The sequence below is a fragment of the Podarcis gaigeae genome (genome assembly GCF_964106915.1).
Source record: "Podarcis gaigeae genome assembly, chromosome: 2".
In the NCBI taxonomy this organism is placed as follows: Eukaryota; Metazoa; Chordata; class Lepidosauria; order Squamata; family Lacertidae; genus Podarcis; species Podarcis gaigeae.
The window spans coordinates 3,690,195-3,713,982 of NC_139679.1; the positions used below are offsets into that span (position 1 = coordinate 3,690,195).

General features: G+C 44.4%; 1 protein-coding gene across 6 annotated transcripts in view; it reads left to right on the forward strand.

Moving 5' to 3' along the window:
• LRP1 (LDL receptor related protein 1) overlaps window positions 1-23,788 on the forward strand; it is a 317,737-nt gene that overhangs the window by 169,457 nt on the left and 124,492 nt on the right. For all 6 annotated transcript variants that reach the window (XM_083729139.1, XM_083729138.1, XM_083729137.1 and 3 more), the window contains 6 exons: window positions 4,078-4,240; window positions 7,984-8,206; window positions 9,173-9,362; window positions 17,452-17,595; window positions 20,297-20,533; window positions 21,046-21,226. In XM_083729139.1, the coding sequence (XP_083585265.1) occupies window positions 4,078-4,240; window positions 7,984-8,206; window positions 9,173-9,362; window positions 17,452-17,595; window positions 20,297-20,533; window positions 21,046-21,226 (1,138 nt within the window). The remainder of the gene's footprint in view (window positions 1-4,077; window positions 4,241-7,983; window positions 8,207-9,172; window positions 9,363-17,451; window positions 17,596-20,296; window positions 20,534-21,045; window positions 21,227-23,788) is intronic.

Sequence of the window (23,788 nt, forward strand, 5' to 3'; positions counted from 1 at the left end):
ATCTAACAAATAAGAGAGCATTTTCCCCTTCCTTGTTTACCTTTTGCAAGATTTTAGAGGGTTTTCCTGGGGTTTTTAAAAAATCATTTGGGGGTCAAAATTCTGTAGTTGGAAACACATTAGAAAATTTCCCATAGCAGTCATTGGGAATCATTGACTCATTATGTGAACACTCGCCTAACAAACAATTCTCTGAGAATGCATTGTGTTTGGATAGTGGAACCTGTGTTACTGAGTCAGACCACTTTTTCATCTTATCTCAGTGTTGCCTATTCTACAGTGGCTCTGCAACAATTCTGTGAATTGAATTTGGGACCTTCTGCATACAAAGCAGATGTTATGAAGCTGAGCAATAGATGTGTAGTGAATATGATCTGGATTGAGATCATTGCCCTTGCAAAGCCAGCATAGTATTGTGGTTAGAGTCTTGGGCTAGAACCTGGGAGACCAAAGTGCAAATCCACACATAGCCATGAAACATGGGCCAGTCACTGTCTTTCAGTCTAACTTACTTCACAGGGTTGTTGTGAGAATCATGTCCTGGGGAAAGTGCAGAAAACCACTTATGACTTGTTGAACTCTTTGGAAGAAAGGTGAGGATATAAACAAACCCATAAACAAACTGTCCCTCTCCTGCTACAAGTTATGGCAAAGCAGTTATTTCTAATGTACAGTACCTATTTATGTTTAGAAAACTGGGATGTAAAGATGTCCAGTCAAGATATGAAGTATGGCAACTGTAATTTCTTGCAAATAGAATACGAAAGAAGCCTGTATGGTGTTCACTTACATCGAGTGTAGGATCAGATCTCTTTTGCACACTTAGAAGCTGTGAGTTAGAAAGAAGCAGAATCTACAGTCTGCAAGTAAACAATTTGTATAGTGAGCTACAGTTATCCTCTTATTGATAATTTAAGCATAGTAAGTGCCATAGTAAAGTCCCACCCTGGGCTTCTTTGGGAGTAAAGGCTGGATATGAGATTTAATAATAAATTCAATAATAAAACTGTAATTTGGTGAGATCCACATTCTGAAAGGTATGTGTGTTTTGGGCAGCACCATCACATGAACTGTACTTGTGAAAGAGCTAAATTATGTTCTCTCATTTGTAAAGGATGTTCCTTTATGTGGAATTTATTAGGAAAACTTATGTTTTGATTTCTGTTTGTCTTAGTTTCAGTGTCTGTTTTGGATTTTGTAATGGGGCTTGTTATGGAGATGCATTACTGTAGATTATAGTAACTCCTTCTAAATTTGCACCTTTGTATATAAATTAGCATATGCAAATTTTATGTAAACCCACATAGTTGTGGGCTGAGTGGGCAATGCATTTCTTCTTTTTTGGTGATCTGCAAGTGGCCACAATAACTAACCTGTAGTTGAGCACCTGGAAACAAGTGATCGTGATTTCATTAATCCAACCACAGTTACTCATTAAGTCTGAAATGGCGAACTGTGGCTTAATGTCAGGATCTTAACCATAGGTAGAAGTTTATTTAAGATTCTGCTTTGTAAGCTCATATTAAACTTCATTTTTCCATTTTGGATATAATGGAATCAGAATGTAAGGGCTTATGAAAGGAGGTGGCATGGGGAGGGTGTTTCACAAGCCAGAATCTGAGCTTTTGAACTTGGCCAGAATCTGGGGCCCCCTTTTTGGTTTGGTTACTGCTGCTTCCCAACCCCCCCCCCCCCCCGGCCTTCCGCCACTGCGCTTTAGCAGCACACTGTTTGGGCCTCTGCCAACAAAGTATTTTGGAATGTAGCAATAGGCTGTGGAGGCCTAGTGCTCTCAGAAGCCCATTGATGCCAGGACTGGAGAAAAAAGAAAACCCTGTGAAACACGGGAAAAGTTTTGAAAGCTGTTTTCAAGGGGGGCACAGGGCGGGTGAGGGAGCCTAATTGAGGACAGCAGCCAGTTCCCCAAGAACAGAGCAGCACAGAAGGATGAGAGGAGAATAGGCCTCTAAGTATCTCAGTGGGAGAGCAATCTTCTGCCTGATGCTCTATTCTTCAGTAACACAAAACAGGCCCAGTGGGGAGGAGAAGGGGTTGCTTGGGATGGTTCCTTGGCGGCAAGAAAACTAGGGGGGAGCATGTGATAGGGGGTGAGATGTGGCTGAAGAACAGGCCAGGTGAAGTGGCATGCGGTCAGTGGACATGGGGAACTAGGCTGTCCCCTAAATATACCTGGTAAATTAGAGTATTAAAGTATTAATGCCTGGTGCCTGGGAAGCTTCTGCCCGTCTTAGGGAGGCAGGCGGGATGCTCACAAACACAATGTCCCTCCCTTCCCACAATCGCCTTTACAAGCTGTTGCCTCTGGCCCTAACTGTTCCCCAAAGAAAAGCTTCACTGCACGCCACTGGCCAGGTGTGTGTGGGGGGGAGGTGGGGAGGAGAAGAGCACTAGTCAGAGACAGGGTACTCATGTCTCACGACCGATGCCACTGTGCAGGGCTGTTCAGGCACTGCAGTTGTTTGAGGCTACAGGGTCACAGTCAAATCCTTTTTGTGTCATAGCCAAACAGCACAGCCTGAAATGCATATAGTCTAAATAGGCCTAATTTTATAAGGCTATTTCATTTTTCATGGTATTATATATAGCTTCCTCTGGCGATTGAGAAAAAGTTTTTATTTGAAAAGGGCTTTGCCAGGTGTGTTTTTTTCCCCTGAGCATGTTGTTCTCTTTTACTGCTGTAGTTTATATGGTGGTTTTAGAAGGCTTGTTCATCATCTTGAGTGCCTGTGCTGTTCAAAAGACAGCTAACAAATTTTATAAACAAACTAATAAATGTTTTTAATAGGGTCACTGGGTTTATGTTCAGCAGGCTCCTGTCCCTTAAAAGGGTTGTACAGAAAGGAAAGTTCTGCCGGTTGCAGTTTCTTCTGTCAGTGTAGCTTTGTGTTTGGGAAAAGTTCCCTTAACAAAACTCTCAGTTATACACATTTCCGAGAGAGAGAGAGAGAGAGAGAGAGAGAGAGAGAGAGAGAATGTGGCAGCTCTAAGAGAGGACTGGAGAACTTCATGGTGTTCTAGATCTACCACCTCCACTTAACTGGGAACCTATTTCTTGAAATGGAGGTTTGTTAAGAAGACATGATCTGTATGACAGAGCGGCAAAGGAGGAACAGAAGTTCCATGTGATGTGATGTGTAGCTGGGGTGAAGCATTTCAGATTGCAGATGAGAGAACAAAAGTCTGAGTGCTCCGTCCCAAACAATACTTACTAGCAGTGCTTTCCCCCCGACAAAAACAGGTGCTGGTACTCACCATGAAGTTGTTACAGTAAGTACCAGACTTTTTAACACATACGCCCCCAAAAAGGGGGAGGGGAGAATTGCTGGTACTCACCTTAAAGTGTTACAGTAAGTGCCACACTTTTTAACAACAACAAAAAGAGGTGCCGGTACTGAATACCCTTGAGTACCACCTGGGGGAAAGCACAGCTTACTAGACATATACTTACTCACTACATATGCTGCAGAGAAGGTTGTAGCTTAGCCTTCTCTTTGAAGATATCTCCACGCATCACCACCCTTTGAAACTTTTGCTTTTCTGAGGTACTTTCAGTCACAGAGTGCAAGCATTGTCTCTATAATGCTGGATGACCTGGAACTCTTGAGATTGTACCATGAGCAGTTCTGTGTGCCTGACTCTTTACAGATCCACTGACAGCTCTTTTGCAGTTCAGTTCCTTCTTGTCCTGAGGAATGAGCTGATCAGATGTGCCTGTACAGATGAAAGGCAGGTTGTAAATATTTTTGATGGTATAGTAGTTGGACACTCTGAGCCATGGCTTCCAAGGAGTTTTGACAGAATCGAAGAACCAAGATTTCCCACAGTTTATTTCTCATAGGTGTAGCTTTCAAAATGAGTCCACCAAAAGTCCAAATAATTACAAGACAGATAAGGCAGATGGGCTCAGCAGGTAAAAATATCAACAGATGAAACATTACCTACCCATGCTGTATAGAGCCCAACTCCAGATTGCTGGCCTTTTGAAGAAGGTTAATTTCTGAACTGTTCTTGACCAAGAGTTAATATCTTACCACACCCTTCATTTTCTTCCATTAGATGTGGAGCAGATGGCTATTGACTGGCTTACAGGCAACTTCTACTTTGTGGATGATATTGATGACCGGATATTTGTCTGCAACAAGAATGGGGTCACCTGTGTTACGCTGCTTGACCTGGAACTGTACAATCCCAAAGGCATTGCACTGGACCCAACCATGGGGTGAGAATCTTGTGTGTGCAGTTTGTGGATGAAGAATATATTTGTTTGGGAAAGATGGAAATAATGTTGAAATGGGTGGTTTATGAACTCAGTACAGTAATTCCTGGCTTTAGGAGAATGGTGCATCTTGGAGGAAGAGCATTTTATGTGCTCCTTCCCATGAAGTTTTCCAGCCATTTTAAAGAAGGTTGGCTGGATAAAGTTTTTGTATTATTATTTAATTATTGTGATGTAATCGATGCAAAATAGGATTTCTTCTGCATTTTCAAGATGTGGTCATGCCCATGTAGAATCCATGAGCCCAGAGCTATAAGTAATGTACTTTTCATGCTTGACGTTTTCTCTTAAATTATCACAGTGTCCTTTGAATAACTAAGTGCCTGTCAATGTGAAATCTAACCAGCTGAGCAGCAGTGAAATGGCATACGAAATGGCAAACACCTCTCTTTCCTTCTGCCCCATTTGAATTATCTACCTATTAGAAAGCATAGCTGAAATAAGGAACATAGTGGGAGTTATTTGGGAATGAATGGCAACTTTATATTCTGAGAGTTGTGATAATTTGTCCATTTAAGCATGGACTGTTGGATGGGTGAGTTGATTTATAGAGTTGATCTTGAACGTTGCCCTGCCAAGGAATTAGGCTGGAGAATCTTTTGAACTTGGGTTCTATGAGATCCTTCTTTGCTGCATCAAAGGAATCCTCCTTCCGAAGAGTGTCAGTTCCTTGCTAGCATAGGCCTTGTTTCTCCCTGGTTTGCCTAAAGTAGGTTGTTGTAAGCCAGGCTTCCTCAAACTCTGCCCTCCAGATGTTTTGAGACTACAGTTCCCATCATCCTTGACCACTGGTCCTTCTAGCTAGGGATCATGGGAGTTGTATGCCAAAACATCTGGAGGGCTGAGTTTGAGGAAGCCTGTTGTAAGCCCTCTGCACAGAAATGGGACCACGTTTATGTGCTGTATGATACTTGCTGCAAGACTGGCATTAAAGAGATGCTAAATGCTGCTTCTATTCAGCAGCAGTCATAAGAGTAATGGAATTCAGGATGATGGTGTGGCTGGAGCGCTGCAGAGTTCAAGACCCATCGGGAAGGGAAGTTGGTAACTGTATATTGCACAATGCATATGCAAGAAAGAAAGTTTCCTGGCATCCCAGTAGCAGTGAGAGGGGGCATTTTGTAGGGGAGGCATGAGATGGTGGTGAGGGTGTGTTAACCTATCCACTGCCTGCCTGCTTGGTTAGGCTCCCTTGAAACCCAACCAGCCACAGCTGCTCTCCCTCCTCCTGGGTAGTTTCAGGTGCACATTTAGAAGCTGGATGGGGGAGTACTTTGAGGAGAAGTTTCAGGCATTCAGTTCATTGTATTGCACTTCAAGCAAAAGCAAAGAGTTTATGCTGTGCTGATGAGGCCTTACAGTGCAGTCCAAACCCCCATTTGTTCTGGGCCAGAGTGGGTTTACATGAATTGGGTAGGGGAAGCATTGAAACAGTGACACCCTGACGCTTCTCCTATCCAGATTATCCCCTTAGCACACTGATCTGCAGAAAAGCCAGAGGGGGTGGGGTGGATAATGTCTACAGGTAATATATTGCTAGGCCCTGTTTCCGTAAGTGTTTTCTTTAGGGAGCTTGGTAGGTAGCTAAATCTTAAGCACATTTACTTAGAAGTAATTCTCATTGATTCTCCATGGGGCTTACTTTCAAGTATTTAATTTTTAACTCAAGATCTATGTACAATGGGGATGAGATCTTCACCATTTGAAGATGAGGGCACCAGAGGGCACTCAGATACTGTGTAAGAACGATTCCAAATACTGATGCTCCCTTTGTGTCAAGCTTGAGGTCTAGTAATCCAAGTGCCCTTGAGGGCCTTGTGGTAGATGGATACGGTCAATCTGGCCTTCTGATATCCTTGTCCTAAACCCAAATAAATTGCCTTTAGCACTGAAGCAAAGAAACAGGAATGTGTGTATAAGTATGTATTTTGCACCATTTTGTATCAGGTTGGCTGCTCTCCTGAATACTCAAGAAGCCTCCTTCTGCACTTGATGTGTTTCTTTCCAGTGTGGATGATAGATAACGGTATTTAGAAATGGGTGTTCTGTGGCCAAAGTATACCTTAGTCTGCCACCTAGTGTTTACTTTGGTTTTCTGTTAGGTAACATGATATAACACCCCCCACCCCCGTGTTAGGGTTTTCAAAAAATAAAAATAAAAGAAATGTGTACGTTATGTTGCTCTAACAATAGTTTTTGCACTAGTGGGTTACTGGTGGTGAGGCTTAAGGGGATCTCCTCCCTGCTCCTGTGCATTTTTCTCAGGCAAAAGCACGACACCAAAAGCTGTAGAGTACTTCATTTTAACTTTTCCTGGCAGCTAGCTATACGATTTTTATTTTCAACATTCAGTTGTGAAGATTGGCAGGTAGAACTGATAGGAGCTGAATGAGCTAGCAGTCCCTAGTACCCTGCTACCTAAGTTCTCTCATCCAACCCCCAAAGGCCAAACTGTTCAGAAGCAAGGGCGTTTTGCAGTGACGTCCAGCGTACATCCCATCCACTTGAGAGAAGCCTCATTGGAGACTCAGTGGAATTTCCATACAAGCCAACATACACAGACAGAGCTAGACAACTTTCAAAACCATAGGAGTGCAGGAATACTTGAAAAAACTCAGAACCTATATATTTCACTTCTTATGTATTTTAAAGTCACTTGTGTGTTAAACATGACAAAGAGCTTCGTGTGTTTTTTAACAAAGGAGATCTTTGGAACAATGCAAATCGTGGTGGGGTAGAGCTGTGCATCCACTGCTGAATCCAAAGGTCTTCTGCTCTCTCTGTCCAAGGGGAAGGAGGGATGTATTCCCCTCTTTTTTCTTTTCTTTTTGCTGCACCAGCTCCATATTGACTTAGCTGACAAGCCCAAAGATTGGACCCTTGGGTATTCACAAAGCTTTGGATCCAGTAGATGTAAATCCACTAGTGTACTATCTGGGTACACTCCATTTCAGGGCTCCTTGTTCTCACTAGAATAAAGCTTGGGCCTCTGTGATGGCATGCCACCCACCCACGCTTCTCTTGAAGGAGACCGGTGGGGAGACTACATGCATCCCACATGTACCCCTACCCTTCCACTATCATTGTGATGGGAGGGTTTAGGATTGCTGTCAATCTGTTTCATAGTCTTCCCTTGATTGGATGGGATTGGAGACTCATTACCATCATCCCCTTTTCAGAGTTTCAAGTCCACTCTGTGACTGGACTGCTCCCTATAGACTTCATTGAAGTCTCACTCCAGAAATGAGGCAGGCTCATTTTGTTTTTAAAGTAGTACATTGCTTAAAGACATTAATTAAAAGAGGAATGTTGGATCTGGAACTTCTCAGCTAATGAACTTGTGCTCTGGTGGTTACTGTCCTGGTAGATTTTGGTCCATTAATGGAAAGAACAGCTTTCTAGCTGGATTTCATTTACAGCCTGATGCAGTCCATGTTTAACCAAAAGGAAGTTCAGCTCAGTTCAATAAGACTTATTCCCATACATGATTAATGAAAAGTATTATTATTATTATTATTATTATTATTATTATTATTATTATTATTATTATTTGACTGGTCTCAATGCATTCAGCAGGCCTTACAAGTAGCCTTAACCTATGAGTTTGTTTAATTAAAACATGCAGATTGAATTGAAAAGATTTTCTGCTTGAAGTCCTCCTCACCTGCTTCTCTGCTTTCTTGCAGGAAGGTTTTCTTCACCGACTATGGACAGATACCGAAGGTGGAGCGCTGTGACATGGATGGGCAGAACCGCACAAAACTGGTTGACGCCAAGATTGTCTTCCCCCATGGTATCACCTTGGACTTGGTCAACCGGCTGGTTTATTGGGCAGATGCCTATCTTGACTACATCGAAGTGGTGGATTATGAAGGAAAGAACCGGCACACTATCATTCAGGGCATCCTGGTGAGTTCTCCTCTGGAGATCCTGCAGCAGGCGTTATGGAGTCCCTTGGAACGATGGGATGGTTAAGCCCATCTCTGGTTCCTTCTGGTCCACTGCTGTCTTTGTGAATATCAATATCACTAACGGCTGTGCTTCTAACTTATCCTTCAGCTTACATTGAGAGATACCTAAATGTAGCAATCTAACTGCAGGCTTAAGCAAACTTTTTAAAAAATTAAAGCGATATTAAAAGGCCTAGGTTGTGAGCTGGAAGTTCTGAGTTCCTTAAACAAGATGACAGCACTGATGTTCAGCACAGTGACATTTGCTGCATGGAAACAAAGTGATGTCAGGATTGTAAGCAATGTGGATGAGTCACAAGAGTTCTAAGAGATCTGGAGGCCATTGGACATGCTCTGCCAACTGAAAGCACAGAGCAGCCTTCCTCCAACCTGGTGCCCTCTATATGTTCTGAACTGCAATTCCCTTCAGCCTCAGTGAGCATGGCTAAGGCTCAGGGATGATGGGAGTTGGAACTCCCTGCCTATTGAGATCAAGCAGGCGCCTTCATTGCACCCTTTCAGCACCTGCTAAAAACATTCTTGTTTAGACAAGCCGATCCAGGTGCTTAGAAAGCTGAGGTAATTTGAATCTGTTTTAGTATTTTAACTTTTTTATGGTTGGGATTCCCCCCCCCCTTGATGTTATTGTTTTATCCTTTTGTAAACTGCTTTGTGTGTTTTTTTAAACAATCAAGCGGTGTTTAAATTTTATGAACTAAATAATAAATATATAAATAGTTGAGCAACCTCTGCGCAGCACCAGCTTGGGGGAAGGCAGGCATAAATTCAGAGCCATAGTGTGCCATAATTGGAGAGCAGGTACAGCGAAGAAGGGGACCAGAAGGGGAAGGCCTTCAGATGTGTAAGCTGCAAAATAAAAAGCAAAGTGATCCACACACACAAAAATCACATTTGTGCCCTCTAGATAGAGCATCTCTATGGCCTGACCGTCTTTGAAAACTACCTGTATGCCACCAACTCAGACAATGCCAACGCTCAGCAGAAAACCAGCGTCATCCGTGTTAATCGATTCAACAGTAGTGACTTCCAAGTGGTGACCCGAGTGGATAAGGGTGGAGCTCTTCATGTCTACCACCAGCGACGTCAGCCCACAGGTATACGAGGAGTGGGTTTGGGGTAGCGTTTGGAGGGAAAGAAGTGGGATGTCCTGGGGCTGCGGACCAGTTGAAGTGCCCAGCAAAACTGTTGTTGGTTTGCTTTGTTGTATCACCTTGATGTTTGGTGGTGGAGGTCTGTGTTCATTGTGAAATAAGGTAATTCTCTTTGGGAATGGTGCCAAAATAACACAAACACACACACACACACACACACACACACACACACACACACACAAACACCTCAGCAGTGCTATGTGCATAATTAAAAGTCATTCATGATGTCACACGAGACTCCATCTAGAAATATCTGCATTACATTCTAACCAGAGGACTTAGTCCACTCTCTGCATCCCATTCATTGCTTCTGTATCTATTCTTCTTTCACAATTACCATCAGTATGGCATCAGATTGAGTAATCAGTTTATTCTTGCATTCCATGTCCTGCTCACTTAGCATCACAGAGTGGTCCAGCCATCCTTCCTGCATCCTATTTTATCATCCATATCTGGTCAGCCCATTCTTGAGGCCCGTTTTTTAATTATCCACACAGCATTGGTCTGCCTAGTCTCTCTGTCTTGGTCATATATCATCAGATTGATTGAACTGCCCACCCTCCTGCCGTGGTCGGTTGTACAGGTGGTTCATTTTTATCAGGACTCTACTGAATGGCAACAAAAGAATGTCTTGCCACCCTGCTTTCTCATTATTTTCATGTATGAGCAACAAAGGTCCATGAGGTTGTTTTTAGCAACAGGTTCAGAACAGTGTGCCATTCTGCAATACTGCCATATCTGCAGGCAGCTACTTAATGATCATTTAGAAGGTGATGTCTTCACACATACTTTCCCTCTCTCAGGATGGGAAAGGTTGTCCAGTGGCGTAATCTGCTCAATTATAAACCAGGTTTGGAAGATTATCTATATAGAACTGATTGGTTTAATTTGAGAATAGAGCTTAACACTTGCTAGATTTCATCTAATGCCATCTGTGGTATCAGAGGGTAGGTTGTTTAAGATTCTGTACAGTTCTTAGCTTTGTCACTGCCAGATGGAGAAAGAGGATCTTCCTCACTGTTTATTTGATTGCCAATTGTCTCAAGCAAGAGTAAAAATATCCTGCTGATGTGTTAAAGAAAAGCACTAATTGGTATGACCTCCAAAAGTTAGGGGTTTTTGCTTTTTAGGAATGGCTTCAGGATAACAAATAAAGCTGCTACATTTTTAATTATGTTAGCTATGCCATGGGTGGATTCTGTTAAGTGCTGGAGGAGGAGGAGAGGGGAACACACAAGTCTGAGGCTTGCTGCAGCTCAATCTGTTCAGTGATCTGCCCACCTTGTGTGCATTATACCAGGAGAAAACATTCCAGACTGATTAGTGCTTGAGCCCTAAAACAGGACAAGGGAGAGAGGTGTTAAGGCTATCTTTCTTGCTAAAATGTTTTTATTGCCAATAGAATTTTTATTGTTGGAAGTGGGAAATTCTGACCGAAACTGACTATTTATTCTGACTATTTATTTGGTTTCTGCATAGAAAGGTGGTACATTGCTGTCCTTTGCATTTCATGCACATGCACATATTTACTTACATCAGCATCTGATGAAGTGGACTTTAGCTCATGAAGACTTATGCCACAATAAAGGGCAGTTCTGAACACATATACTAGGGGGTAAGCCCCACTGGAAATAATGGAACTTGCTTCTAAATAGACCTGAATATACAGTATTTGCATTGTAAATATGTTTCTTTTTTAAGGTACCAGCAAGAGTCTACATTCTTTTTGCTCTAACAACGGGCTGGTTTGCACATCACAGTAAACCAAGGTTTATGGTTTCCTGTGAACAAGCAATGGGGCTAGTGCATGCTGCTTAGTCACTCCCACTTTGTTTTGCTCTGCATACAATAGTGAGAAACAAACCGTGTGATTTGGCTTAGTTTTGCCTGTGAACCAGTAATCATCATTTGTTTTGCTCTAATCTAGGGTTGCCATATCTTGGAAGAGAAGAAAAGAGGCCAGCCTGAGCTGGGGAAAGAGGCATGTAGGGCTGCCGCTGTGGCACCCTCGCACCTCTTTCCCTGGCTTAGGCTGGCAGCAGCCACGCCATACAGAGCAGCCCGAGCTGCCCAAGCCCCCCCTCCCCCAACCCCAAACCCGGGCATTTCCTTTAAAATGTAAACATCCGCCCAGATGGGCATGTTAGCCTCCACCCCCCCCGGACATGTCTGGGTTTCCCCGGATGTATGGCAACCTTATCTAATCAAACCATGAGTGAAAGCTAAGGTTTGTTCCTAGCTTATCAGTAATGGTTTGCTTGGGAGAAACAAACCACATGTGCTGGTTTGCACATAATTCTAGACCAAGATATGTGGTTTGCTTCACGTTGCTTCAGGCACAATTAAAACAATTACTATCAAAACAACCACACCTCTGGTATTTATAGCTCTGAGCAATGAGTAATGGGGGTAAGCCCTTGCCTTTCCACTCAACAGCCATAGACTTTTATGAGTTGTAGACACATCTCTTCTTGTTCTGGTTTCACAAGAAGGTTGGCAGTGGCTGGTATTGTTCCTGCTGCCTCCCACCAGGTGCTTCAAGAATGCTAATTAGTTGGTATATTAAAGGGTCATTTTGCATTATTTCCCTTTGGATTTAAATGGTTGTTAGTTCAGCTTAGCTGTTGTTTCCAGTTAGCGGCAGCAGGAACACATGATGTAGGTCTTAAAAGGTTTAGCAGCAACTTCACCCAAGGAGGATTAAGCACCTCCTTCACCCTAGCAGATCTAATGCGGAGTGTTACTGCTCACCAAAAATGCATAGGATGCTCTGCTTGCCAGGTGCCCAAGCATGTAAATGCCCACCTTTCTGCCTGGCCTCATTGGTTGTCCTCTCATAGTTGCTTTTCAAAGTCCCCCTTTCTGGGTCTTGCACATGTCCCTCCCACTCATTCTTCTCTATACAACTGCTGGCCTGGCCCCTTTTTGCCCTTCTAACTGCCTGTTTGTTCACGGCACCTGCTCTCATATATCTTTGCACCCAAAGTTTTGTTTGAATTCCTCCCAAGCAGTTACCCTTTCAGTGAGCTGCTGTCATGTAGTGGCAAAGAGAAGGAACTTTACAATATAGAACCTCATGTTAGAATGTCACCTCTGCCATGAACTCCCCAGGTGGCTTTAGCTCGGTCATCCTGCATCAGCTTCAGTCACCCCATCTGCACTTTGGGGATAATAATGTTCACCTAGCTTGCAAGAATGTTTTAAGAATCACAACAAAATAATGGTCTGGATCTAGACTGAGCGGGGAATCTACATAGTGCTAAGTCACCACAAGGCTTTCTGCTTGTGCAACAGAGTGTTCTCTCCCTGTGGGCCCTCTAAATCTATTCTTGTGACTCAACTCTACAGAGCAGATTTGGGGAGGGTGCAGGGTGCATGCAGCGGATGGAGATGGGGAGGGAGTCCTGTTGCGCAAGGAGAAACCCTCCCCCTGATGGGATGGTGATGGTGACAATAACTATCTATCACCTACCTACCTACCTACCTATCATCCATCTATCTGTCTATCATCTATCCAACCAACCAACCAACCAACCAACCAACCAACCAACTCATCTGACTGGGTTGTCCCAGCCACTCTGGGCAGCTTCCACCAAATTAAAACAATAATTAAAAAAAATTAGGGCTCAGTTCCAGCTGATTTTATTTCCTTTGGGGGGGGGGGAATATTATTTACAGAAAGTATATTGACAATCTGACAGACAGTGAACTGGCATAATTAGTGATAGGTTAGTTGAATACTGACCTAAGCTGTTTGAACTTAATTGGTTGGACTTAAGTCATGAGGACTAACTCGTGCCATTGTTTCTATGGGACCTAAATTCAGCCAACTTAGTCTGGATCTAACTCAATGCACATGAAATCCTTTGAACACCTGAAAGCAAATGCTTCTTTATTTATCTACTGTGTTTATACACTTAACTCTTGTTAGTGCTTCTTCATGACCCAGCTCAGCGCTGCCCAGTGCAAAAAATGGCAGACCCTCTTCTTGTACTTTATCCAGTGGCTGCTTGCCTGCTATTGTTGTTAAGATGCCCAGAGTGCCTCTCTCTAGTAGAGGTCAATCCAAACTAGGGGAGAAGGTGGGGAGGACATCTGGAGGGAATACAACATACTGCCTGCTTATGATATCAGGCAGTGGTTTCCTTTGTACTACAGTGTTCAGATCTGTGACAAACCCATGCTTCCTGAAACTAGAGGTGAAAGGTTTTGAGTGTGCCAGCCAGTTTTTGGACTTCTCACAGGCATCTGGTTGTCCACTGTGAGAACAGGAAGCTGGACTAGAGAGGCCACTGGCCTGATCCAACAGGGTTCTTTTTATGTTCTTAGTCTTACACACAGCATTTGTATATTAAGGCAGTGACCGTTTCGCATGGAGGGTTCCGGTCCCAGCCCTCATGCATAAGCGTGCTCTGCCCCATTAACACCCTGCCCTGCCCCCATTACGCCCTCCGTTCTGCCCTCTTCTGGGTCCAAAAGGATCTGTGCATCAGCGATCGTGCATCAATTGGACGCGATTAAAACGGTTACCTCCTATATACACCTAATAATGTAAAAGTGTTACTGTGACAAACAGGTGTTCAGAAATAAATTTGTCATACAGGTACACTAATCACAGTTGGGTTTGGCCTCAGCTTCCTACAAACCAACCTTTGGAGGGCCCTTGCTTAACAGAGAAGGGCCGTTCAGACCAGCATGCCATTTCGTGTGTGCATTCTTCTGCGCATTGTGCTAGCGTGCAGAACAGCAATATAAGCGCTCCTGGAGGCTGACCACATCTTGTCTGAAACCTCCGTGGTGTGTGTATGTGTTCTAGCTTCTCCCGCTTCAGTGGCACTCGAGTTCAGCTTCCTCCAGCTCCTGTTACAGATGGTTGTCATGTTCTCTCAGAAGTGTGTGCACAGGTTGCAAAGAGCCTCACGTATCACTTTTAATTCAGGTTAACTTACTGGAAATTACTTCTAGTCTGTCCAGCATTTGAGTATTGGCTGTTTCTGACCTCAAATCTAATCACCCAGTCTATGCTAAAACCTGATAACATTAGCTGTGCTCCAAGAGGGCCCTCTTGAACATTTGGTTATCTCCCAGCAGCTCTTTCACACACACACAGAGAGAGAGAGATCTCCAAAGCGGTTTCCAGAGAGGACTCTGCAGCATATGATTGATTGGTTGATTGATTACTGCCCTGCAGAAAAGGAAAGAATTAAGCAGATGTGGCATCTTGAAATATTGGCTTCCTCCAAGGGCTGTTCTTGCTTCTTCCCCAGAGCAGATATATTTGACTAGGTCACAGTGCTCCCAGGAAAATCTTTGAACAGTGGCTGAAACTTTTTCTGGCGCTCAGTGGTGTGCTTCATTCTCTCCCCTCCCCATCAATCTGCATCCTGCACTCTTCCGCCTCTCCCCCCAAAGCCCTTCCATTCATTGTACTTAATCAGTTTGCGTGTTGAAAATCCTCTTAGAGCCTTCGGTTGGCTGCTTAGGATTCACTGAACCATTAAGCTAATTGGCAGATTTCAGGGAGGGAAGTCTCTGTATCATCTGGGATGGCTACCACTCAGTGTATTCCCTAACTCAGAGCTTTCCAAACTTTTCATGTTGGTGACACACCTTTTAAACATGCATCATTTTGTGACACGGTAATTCAGTTTTAATAGCAAACCAGAGGTTAAGCTAACCCCTTTCCAGTTCTGGGAGGAGCATGGGGAGCGTTTAAGCGACACACCTACATACTGCAGCCAACACACTAACATGTTGTGACACACAGTTTGGAAAGCTCTGCCCTAACTAATAAAGCCAGGTCTAAAATGGGTGGGGTTGTGGCATTCAGGGTCCTCTTAAGGCCAGATTTGAGAACTTGTGGGCCTTCAGATGTTGTTTGTTGTGTAACCATACCAATGATACGGGTTCCCCACATGCTTTTTTTTGACCTGGGTACAAGGCTGCATGGGATGACAGCCAGAAGTGCCCAAAACAGGATGTACGTTTGATTCTCAGATCCTCTTTCTGAGTATCTGCGTAATGAACTAGGCAGCATCTTGTGCAGCAGTCTGGAGGGAAGTGTGTCACATGATCATGCATCTCACCAAAGAGAGCTAGCTCAGTTAAAAAAAGCTGCACATCATGAAAGCACAGTTCAAAAGTTGAAAAGAGCATCTTTCCTAACTATTCTTGTTAAACCTATTGCTATTAGCTTAAAGTTGCTGACTCTGAAAATGGTTCTGAAGCCTCAGTTGGTGCAAAATGCAGTGGTCAAAAATTAGACTGATGCATCTCAACTTTGATCATATGTCACCAGTCTTAAATGAACTCCAGTGGCTGCCTCTTTGTGTCTGATCCCAATTCAGAGCCTTGGTGCTTTTGCTTAAAGCTCTTTAAAAGCTTAAGAACCAAGTGACTGAGCTACCCTGCCCACACAACACCATCAGCCACTGATGCCCTTCTCCCAAATGCCACCTCCATCAGAGGTGAGGTTTGTTAAAACTCAGGAGAGGTGTGTGCTTTGTTGCTGTTGTTTTGTTTCACCCCTTCCCCTATTCGGGAGTTACGCCTGGCACCAATTTTGCTGTTTTTCAGATGCCAGGCAAAAACTTTTACAACATATTTACTAGCATAGATAGTGGTGCTGTGGTCTAAACCACAGAGCCTAGGGCTTGCCGATCAGAAGGTTGACGGTTCTAATCCCTGCGACGGGGTGAGCTCCTGTTGCTCAGTCCCAGCTCCTGCCAACCTAGCAGTTCAAAAGAATGTCAAAGTGCATGTAGATAAATAGGTACTGCTCTGGCGGGAAGGTAAACGGTGTTTCCGTGCACTGCTCTGGTTTGCCAGAAGCTGCTTAGTCATGCTGGCCACATGACCCAGAAGCTGTACGCTGGCTCCCTTGCCCAATAAAGCGAGATGACTGCTGCAACCCCAGAGTCGTCCACGACTGGACCTAACAGTCAGGGCTCCCTTTACCTTTAATGTCATAATTGCACTTCTTTCTCCTGGTTGTTTTGAGTGTACTCTGGTGTTGTTTTATTTGTTCTTTTGCAAACTACTTTGAAATGTTTGATAGAAGGTGGTATATAAAGATTTTAAGCAAGTAATAAAATTGAGTGAATTTCCCAAGGAGTGTCTGCGTTTCTTAACCTGTAGATGCAGCACCTCTAGACAGCATAGTAGCTTTTATAAGAACAGGTAGAATAATAGAAATTATCCCAATTTCTCTTTAGCTGATAGCAAGATCTCATCTAATTGAAACCACCCCCAGCTTTATGACACACTATTGACTTTGTGTGATGACAAAAACTTCCTATAAATCTATCTGCAAGCCATGCACATTTGAATTTAGGTCAGACTGAAGTCAGAAGATCATAGACCTCTAATATAAACTATAAATAATGTTACAGATAGGTAGCCGTGTTGGTCTGCCATAGTCAAAACAAAAAAAATTCCTTCCAGTAGCACCTTAAAGACCAACTAAGTCAGTTCTTGGTATGAGCTTTCGTGTGCATGCACATGAAAGCTCATACCAAGAACTGACTTAGTTGGTCTTTAAGGTGCTACTGGAAGGAATTTTTTTTGTTATAAATAATGTGAATGGATGTGATATAAATCCAGATTGATACATCTATAGGGAATCCTACAGTTCTTTTTGATGAAGTTATTATTATTATTTCTAAAGCATCTGTGCATGATTTCTACAGTAGAGTCTGAAAGCACTTGGTGCAGCTATCTTGCTGAAGCTAAGCAGGCCTTTGTTTGGTCCCTGTTTGGATGGGTGGCTCCCTGGGATCCACATGCACAACATTGCCTTTGGTTCTACAGTAGAAGAATTGTTGGATGTAAATGTAGGTGATAGATAGATGATAGATAGATATAAACACATACAGACCATCATACACTTGACACTTCTCCAATATGACCTTGCTGTTCATACTTGGGGCATGTCAAGTGCATGCTCACGGATGGTTTTAAGAATCACAGTGGAAGATAAAAGGTGTAGGCTGTGTAGTTAATAAACTGTATGGACTTTTCTTTGTTGCTGCAGTGAGGAGTCATGCCTGTGAACAGGACCAGTTTGGCAAACCAGGTGGCTGCTCTGACATCTGCCTCCTTGGAAACAGCCACAAGACCCGGACATGCCGGTGCCGGTCAGGATTCAGCCTAGGCAGCGATGGAAAGTCTTGCAAAAGTAAGTGGCCTGCAGTCACTGAGTCTGGGGTGAGGTGGGGCCAGGCCAGGCCGGGAGGGTGAGGTGGGGAGGAAGCTTTGCCTTTCAGTTTTAGTCAGCAACAATTTGCCTGAATGGTCTCCCCCGTGAATCATGGTGGTCAGCCAGCATATATTATACAAAGGTGTTTGGTGAGACAGGGTCACTTGTGCATCCTGTTGACAAATAGGGAAAATTATGGCGGCAGAAGCAAAGTCGAGAGTGGGACCGATGACTGGTGAATTTATTCAGGGCAAAGAAACAGGGGAGAGACTTGGAAACTCATGACAGAATCCTAAGATTTGAGTATTTTTTGCGGAGTTGGAACAACTCTGGATGAATCTACCACCACTTCACCCTGTGCCATAGCATGGCTTTCCAGCAAAATAAGCAAATATATTATGCAGGAGTCAGAAGGTAGCACCATTTTATCACCACAGCATTGTCCATTTGTATCCTGATTGGTGCTAGCAAACCCAACATGACAGCCTTGTGGGGAAATAAGTCTTGGCCCCAAGCTCCGTTGGCCTGGAGGAAGAGCAGCACAGAGGGAGTGCTAGAGGGGCACTTGGGAGCCCAGATCCTGAATGTGTCCTGAATGTGCCAGCATTATTTCATGAGCCTGTGGCTTATGGCCTAATGGCTCTTCTCCTTATGGGAAGCTGATGCTTTTAACATTCCATACATGAGGTAGTAGGCAAAGGTCCTACCCAGGCATCCTGCCACCATCAGATCTCCACTAAAGAAAAGCCCCAAGTGACCTCTGAACTACTGCCTATGTGATCTGGGTGCAAGGGAGCAGAGGCACACACGAAATCAGCCCCAGCTAGAGTTCCCGGAATACCAGATGATGCAATGTGACAGATGTACTGTATGAGCCAATCTGTTTGTGGATATAAAGCTGCTGGTCCAGAGTCCAACTTGTGGTTGGTTTTAGGCCAGGAAAAATCCTTGCACAAGAAGGGATACGGGTTGCCAGATAAATACCACAGTGTGAAAAGCTGTTAGTCACCAAGCATCTGTCCTCCTTCTTCTTAACTCATCAGTTCAGTGGAAAAGGCCAGAACCTGCAAACCTTTCTGACCTCCAGTTTTCCTTCAGTCTCATAGATACTGACTATGCCCTAGAGCAGGGGTCTGCAACCTTTAAGACAAAAAGAGCCACTTGGACCCATTTCCGAAGAAGAAAAAAAACTGGGAGCCGCAAAACCATTGCGACATTTAAAACAAATATATCTCCAGAGCCGCGATCTGACAGCGGGTGGGAAGGTGACGTCGGGACAGTGTGTGACTAACGCACGCACCGCCCCCATGCGACATCACAGCCAGTACAGCGCCCGTCACAGTGGGGAGTGTCAGGGCGCACAATGCGCCTCCTCCCCTCGCTAGTATCCGCCCCGGAGCCGCGGCAAAGGTGTAAAAGAGCCACATGCGGCTCCGGAGCCGCGGGTTGCAGACCCCTGCCCTAGAGGCTGAAGACCAAGCAGTTGGCTGGGTTTCCTTGGCTGTAGACTAGGCACAAACAGATTAAGTTTAGAAGTGGAAGGGAAAACGCTTAGCAGCCCGAGTGAACAAATGCTCAGTGGTCCTCATGATTCTGAGCAAGAGCTTGTGGATATGGGGGCAGTATTGCTGAAAGACAGTAAATGGAGCGAGGGTCACAGTGCCTTGCCCTGTAGCTCCTATGAGGCTTCCCAATGTATAATTTTAAAATTCCTCTCTTTCCCCCCATCCTAGCAACATTAGGACTGTGATTTCCACAAGCAGATCAGTAAAATAATTTCACGTGATGCATTCCACTTAAGGGATTGTTGCCCCAAAACGTGGACAACTTTCCACCTCTCTTTACAGGCATTGCTTCGTGCACCATGCAGTCACATGGCCAGCTACTTGCCCTTAACCATCCTTCTGTTCTTACCCAAACATGCCAAATGTAATTGTAGCATATAAGCCAATTGAACTATACGACTCCAAATGTATGGGGTGGTTTTTTTATTTTTGTTTTTTTTGGTATGTTATTATTTGCTCTCTAGGGCTGGTGTTTAGCTATTGCTTGCTTACGATTTTAAGCAGCATGGGAGAGAATTTGCAGCTATGCAGTCTTCCAGTGCAAAATATGCAACAGTTTGCAACAAGGAAATGAACTTGAGGAATCAAAACAGAAGTTCAAATATATGCAGGTGACATTGTTTTCAGATAGCTGCTTTCTGACTTAGCAAGCGGAAACTAGCTCTTGTCCTCTGTTTTCAAGAATAGAGATGACTACTGCTTGTCTTTGCGTGGTTGTAGGTGGAAATTAGATGCACCATACGGAGGCTGACTTTAAAAGGAGGTTGAACAAATGATGGATAAGCCTGTCAGTGGCTACAGATCTTGATATGCAGTCTCCAAGTTTTAAGAGGCAAATATGCCTCTGAATACCAGTGGCTGGGGAGCAGCAGGGGAAGAGTGACAGTTGCCTTCATGCCTTGCTTGTAGGCTGCCCAAAGGCATCTGGTTGGGTGCCATGGAAAACAGGATGGTGGGCTAGATGGACAGTTGGGCTTATTCAGCAGGGCTCTTCTTATGGGTTTTAGTTTGGTCATTGTGGAAGACAGGAGTGCCCAAGCTTCTAGATGAGTTTCAGTGCAAATCAAAGTTAGTCTAGCTTTGTTGTTTTGATGCTTCCCATTGTCATTTTCCAGAGCCAGAGCACGAGCTGTTCCTTGTTTATGGCAAAGGTCGGCCAGGCATCATCCGTGGGATGGACATGGGCGCCAAAGTTCCTGATGAGCACATGATCCCCATTGAAAACTTGATGAACCCCAGGGCCCTGGATTTCCATGCAGAGACTGGCTTCATTTACTTTGCTGACACCACCAGCTACCTGATTGGGCGACAGAAGATTGATGGAACGGACAGGGAAACAATCCTGAAAGATGGTATGTACCCCTTTCATCCAGGCAGTTGTCTGCTTCAGTATGCTAGGTCCTGGTCTGGTTTCTTTGTACAGTCTGTGTGGGGCTTGGAGTAGAGAGAGCGAGGTTCAAGTGCCTACTTACAAGAAAGGGTAGAATTTGGATTTTGGTACACAATTTTGCTCAGAACGTATGCCAGCTGGTGGGTGTCAGAAAAGTGCACAGCACAGCACAGATTGTACTATTTTCACGCATAGATTTCTTTTATGTTTTTTCTTGGGTACCAACCTGAATGTTGTGTTCTGCTGCTGAATCTCTCTCTCTGCATCTTTTGCAGAGTAGGTGTGGTCTGCACATGTGTGTCCATCATGCCTCGTGCCTTGTCTGTTTCAGTAGAAATCAAACCAACGGAGTACATGGCACCATTCATATGGCCGTGTCACTTTCACTTCAGTCCTCAGTTTCTGATGCATCCCCATCTGCCTGGCTTGCTTTTGCTTTTGCTGAGCATGATTGTTGATTTTAACTCCTTCTAGGCATTCACAATGTGGAAGGCATCGCTGTGGACTGGATGGGGAACAACCTCTACTGGACTGACGATGGGCCCAAGAAGACAATCAGTGTTGCCCGGCTATCAAAGGCTGCACAGACCAGGAAGACTCTGATTGAGGGACAGATGACTCATCCTCGAGCCATTGTGGTGGACCCCTTGAATGGGTGGGTGTCACCATGCCATTCCAATGAGGACCAGGGAGCCTAATTTTGGCTGCTGTTTAATAAGGATGGGAATGTAACAGATATGCAAAGCAAAAAGTGGGCATGCACAGCATCTGTAATCCAAACTTCAGTTGAATTCTCTGCCTAACCTATTTCACAGAATTGTTCTAATAGGGAAGAGGAGAATCACACCACCTTGAGTTCCTTGGAGGAAAGATGGGATATAAATTAAATAAACAAGCTGGCCAAGAGGAATAAGATAGGCTGAACACCACCAAGCTTGTGGGAAGTATTGTTGCACACCACCCCAGTCTCTGAGCAGAGTTAAATTTCAGGGGTTCCAGGCACACTTGCCCAAGGTCTGTGTTTCCTTTTGGAAGCGAGGCACAATGGAGTCTATGGTGTCTTTACAATACAGTGGAACCTCAGTTGTTGAACGTAATCCGTTCCGGAAGACTGTTCGACTTCCGAAACATTCAACAACCAAGGCACAATTGCCAGGTGGTAATTGCAATGGAGAAAATAGAGAAACGTGCCTCAGAAGACACTCGACTTCTGAGGCGCGTTCGAAAATGGAAGCATTCACTTCCAGGTTGTCGTTGTTCGAAAGCCGAAACATTTGACTTCTGAAGCGTTCCACAATCAAGGTTCCACTGTATATGGTTTATTTATACATATATACAACCTGCGACTATGATGGAAGGGTTCACAGCATTCATACACAAAGAGGGTCTTGCTTCTCCCATAGCTGCAGCCCTGGATTTAAACAGTCATCAGCCATGACTCTGACCATCTCTCTAGCTTGCTGCATTTTACAGACTTCCACCATTACCAGACTGCAACCTTTTTTCTCCTAGCTCACATCATGGTCAACATTGAAAGCCCAAGCCTAAACACTACTCTACTTCAAACTCTGGCCTTTGTCTTTCTAAGCAACTCAGAGCTGGAGGAGGGGCTGCTCCCAAAAGCTGTGCAAGAGAGTCCCCTCTCTTTGTCTTGTCTTTCTTAAGGACTCATCTCCCAGGCGATTTCCGGACACGAGAAGCTTACCTGGCTTATATTCTAATACTTGCTAAATCTAGTGTCTGACATCTGGTTTTAACACTCCAAGCATTGATTAAATTCTAACATTTACTGAATCCAGGAGTTGAGGGTGTCTAGCACCCGCAAACTCATAACAGTATATACCTTCAGCCCCAATAGCAAACCTTTCTTTGCCTGCTGACTGCAACTTCTTCAGTGTCTTACATAAAGGTATTCCTGGCAGTAGTGGCCTGTTTTGACTAGATTATGCTAGGCCTGGATTTGTCTGGAGCTGTAGCCCTACGTTCCAAATAGTGTCACTCACATGTTTGTGCAGTTCACTGAGCCTCTTGCATGTGATACGGGCCAGAGAGTTTTCACTCACCAGGAGGGAATTGTTTTGGTTCGTTTCCTGCTGCATCGACTCCCCAAAGACTTCAGCTCAAGAGTTCATTCTGTTTTCACACTGGTGTCTCTAGGGCTGCCAGTCCCTGGGGGATTAAAAGGCCACATCCTGCTCTTAGGAGCTGCTCAGACAGGCCCAGCAGGGAGTGGAATTGCAATGTGTACACACTCACAAGCGCTCTCTCTTGAGTCAGGAAGCACAGTGGGTGGGTGGGGAAAGGCAAAGAGGGGGGAATAAATTTTAATTCCATCAGATGAGCTGTTTCTTCCTTGTCCCTATCACTATTATCAATAGTGTGTGTGTGTGTGTGTGTGTGTGTGTGTGTGTGTATATATATATATAAAATTTGCTGTGATTATTCTCAATCACTCCCTTTCCTCCACCCCACCTGCTCAGCTCATCAGACAGAGTTCAATAATCTTAATTTCCAAGTATTTCCAAGTCTCGATGCTGGTCATTCAGAAGAGCCAATTGCTGTTCCACCTGACCTTTCAAACTTGCATGTGTCTGTATCTGTTCGTGCAATGCTTTTCCAGACAGTACAACGCAATGTATCTGGCGAGGATTGAATTAGCTCTGCTCTGCTTGGTTAATAAGAATAAGTGACATGTGCAGGGCCCAAGTAGGTATTTAAAGAGAACATGTTCCTGAGGAAGGGAGGGGAGAGGAGAACCCTGTCATTCAGCATCTTCTAATAGAGAACTTCTGCTCTTGAACATTTGCCTCTCTACTTGTCCTCTCAGCTGCCACTTCTGCTGCACTAGTTGGCATAAATGGGGGGGGGGCGGGGCGGCGGCGGCTGTCTTAAAGCCATTTGCAAAAGAGTTATTTGAAGCAGCATCTTGTCCCTTCTCCTTTAAACCTCAGAGTGAGCAGGTGGGCAGAGGGAGTGTCTCCCAGCCCCTGACACCACCTACCCACGTGCTTAAAAGACCCCTTTGTCAAATGCTTGAAGACAGCTGTCTTAAAGTTGCAAAGTGTTGCAAAGAAGCAATCTCCCCTCTCCTTTAAACAAGTGGGTGATAGCTGAGCAGGTGAGATAACTTCTTTACAGACCCCTTTGGATAACTGTGTGCCCCCTGCCCCAGGAGACAAAAGCTCTCAGGTTGGGAACCTCTGTGCCAAAAGTGTAG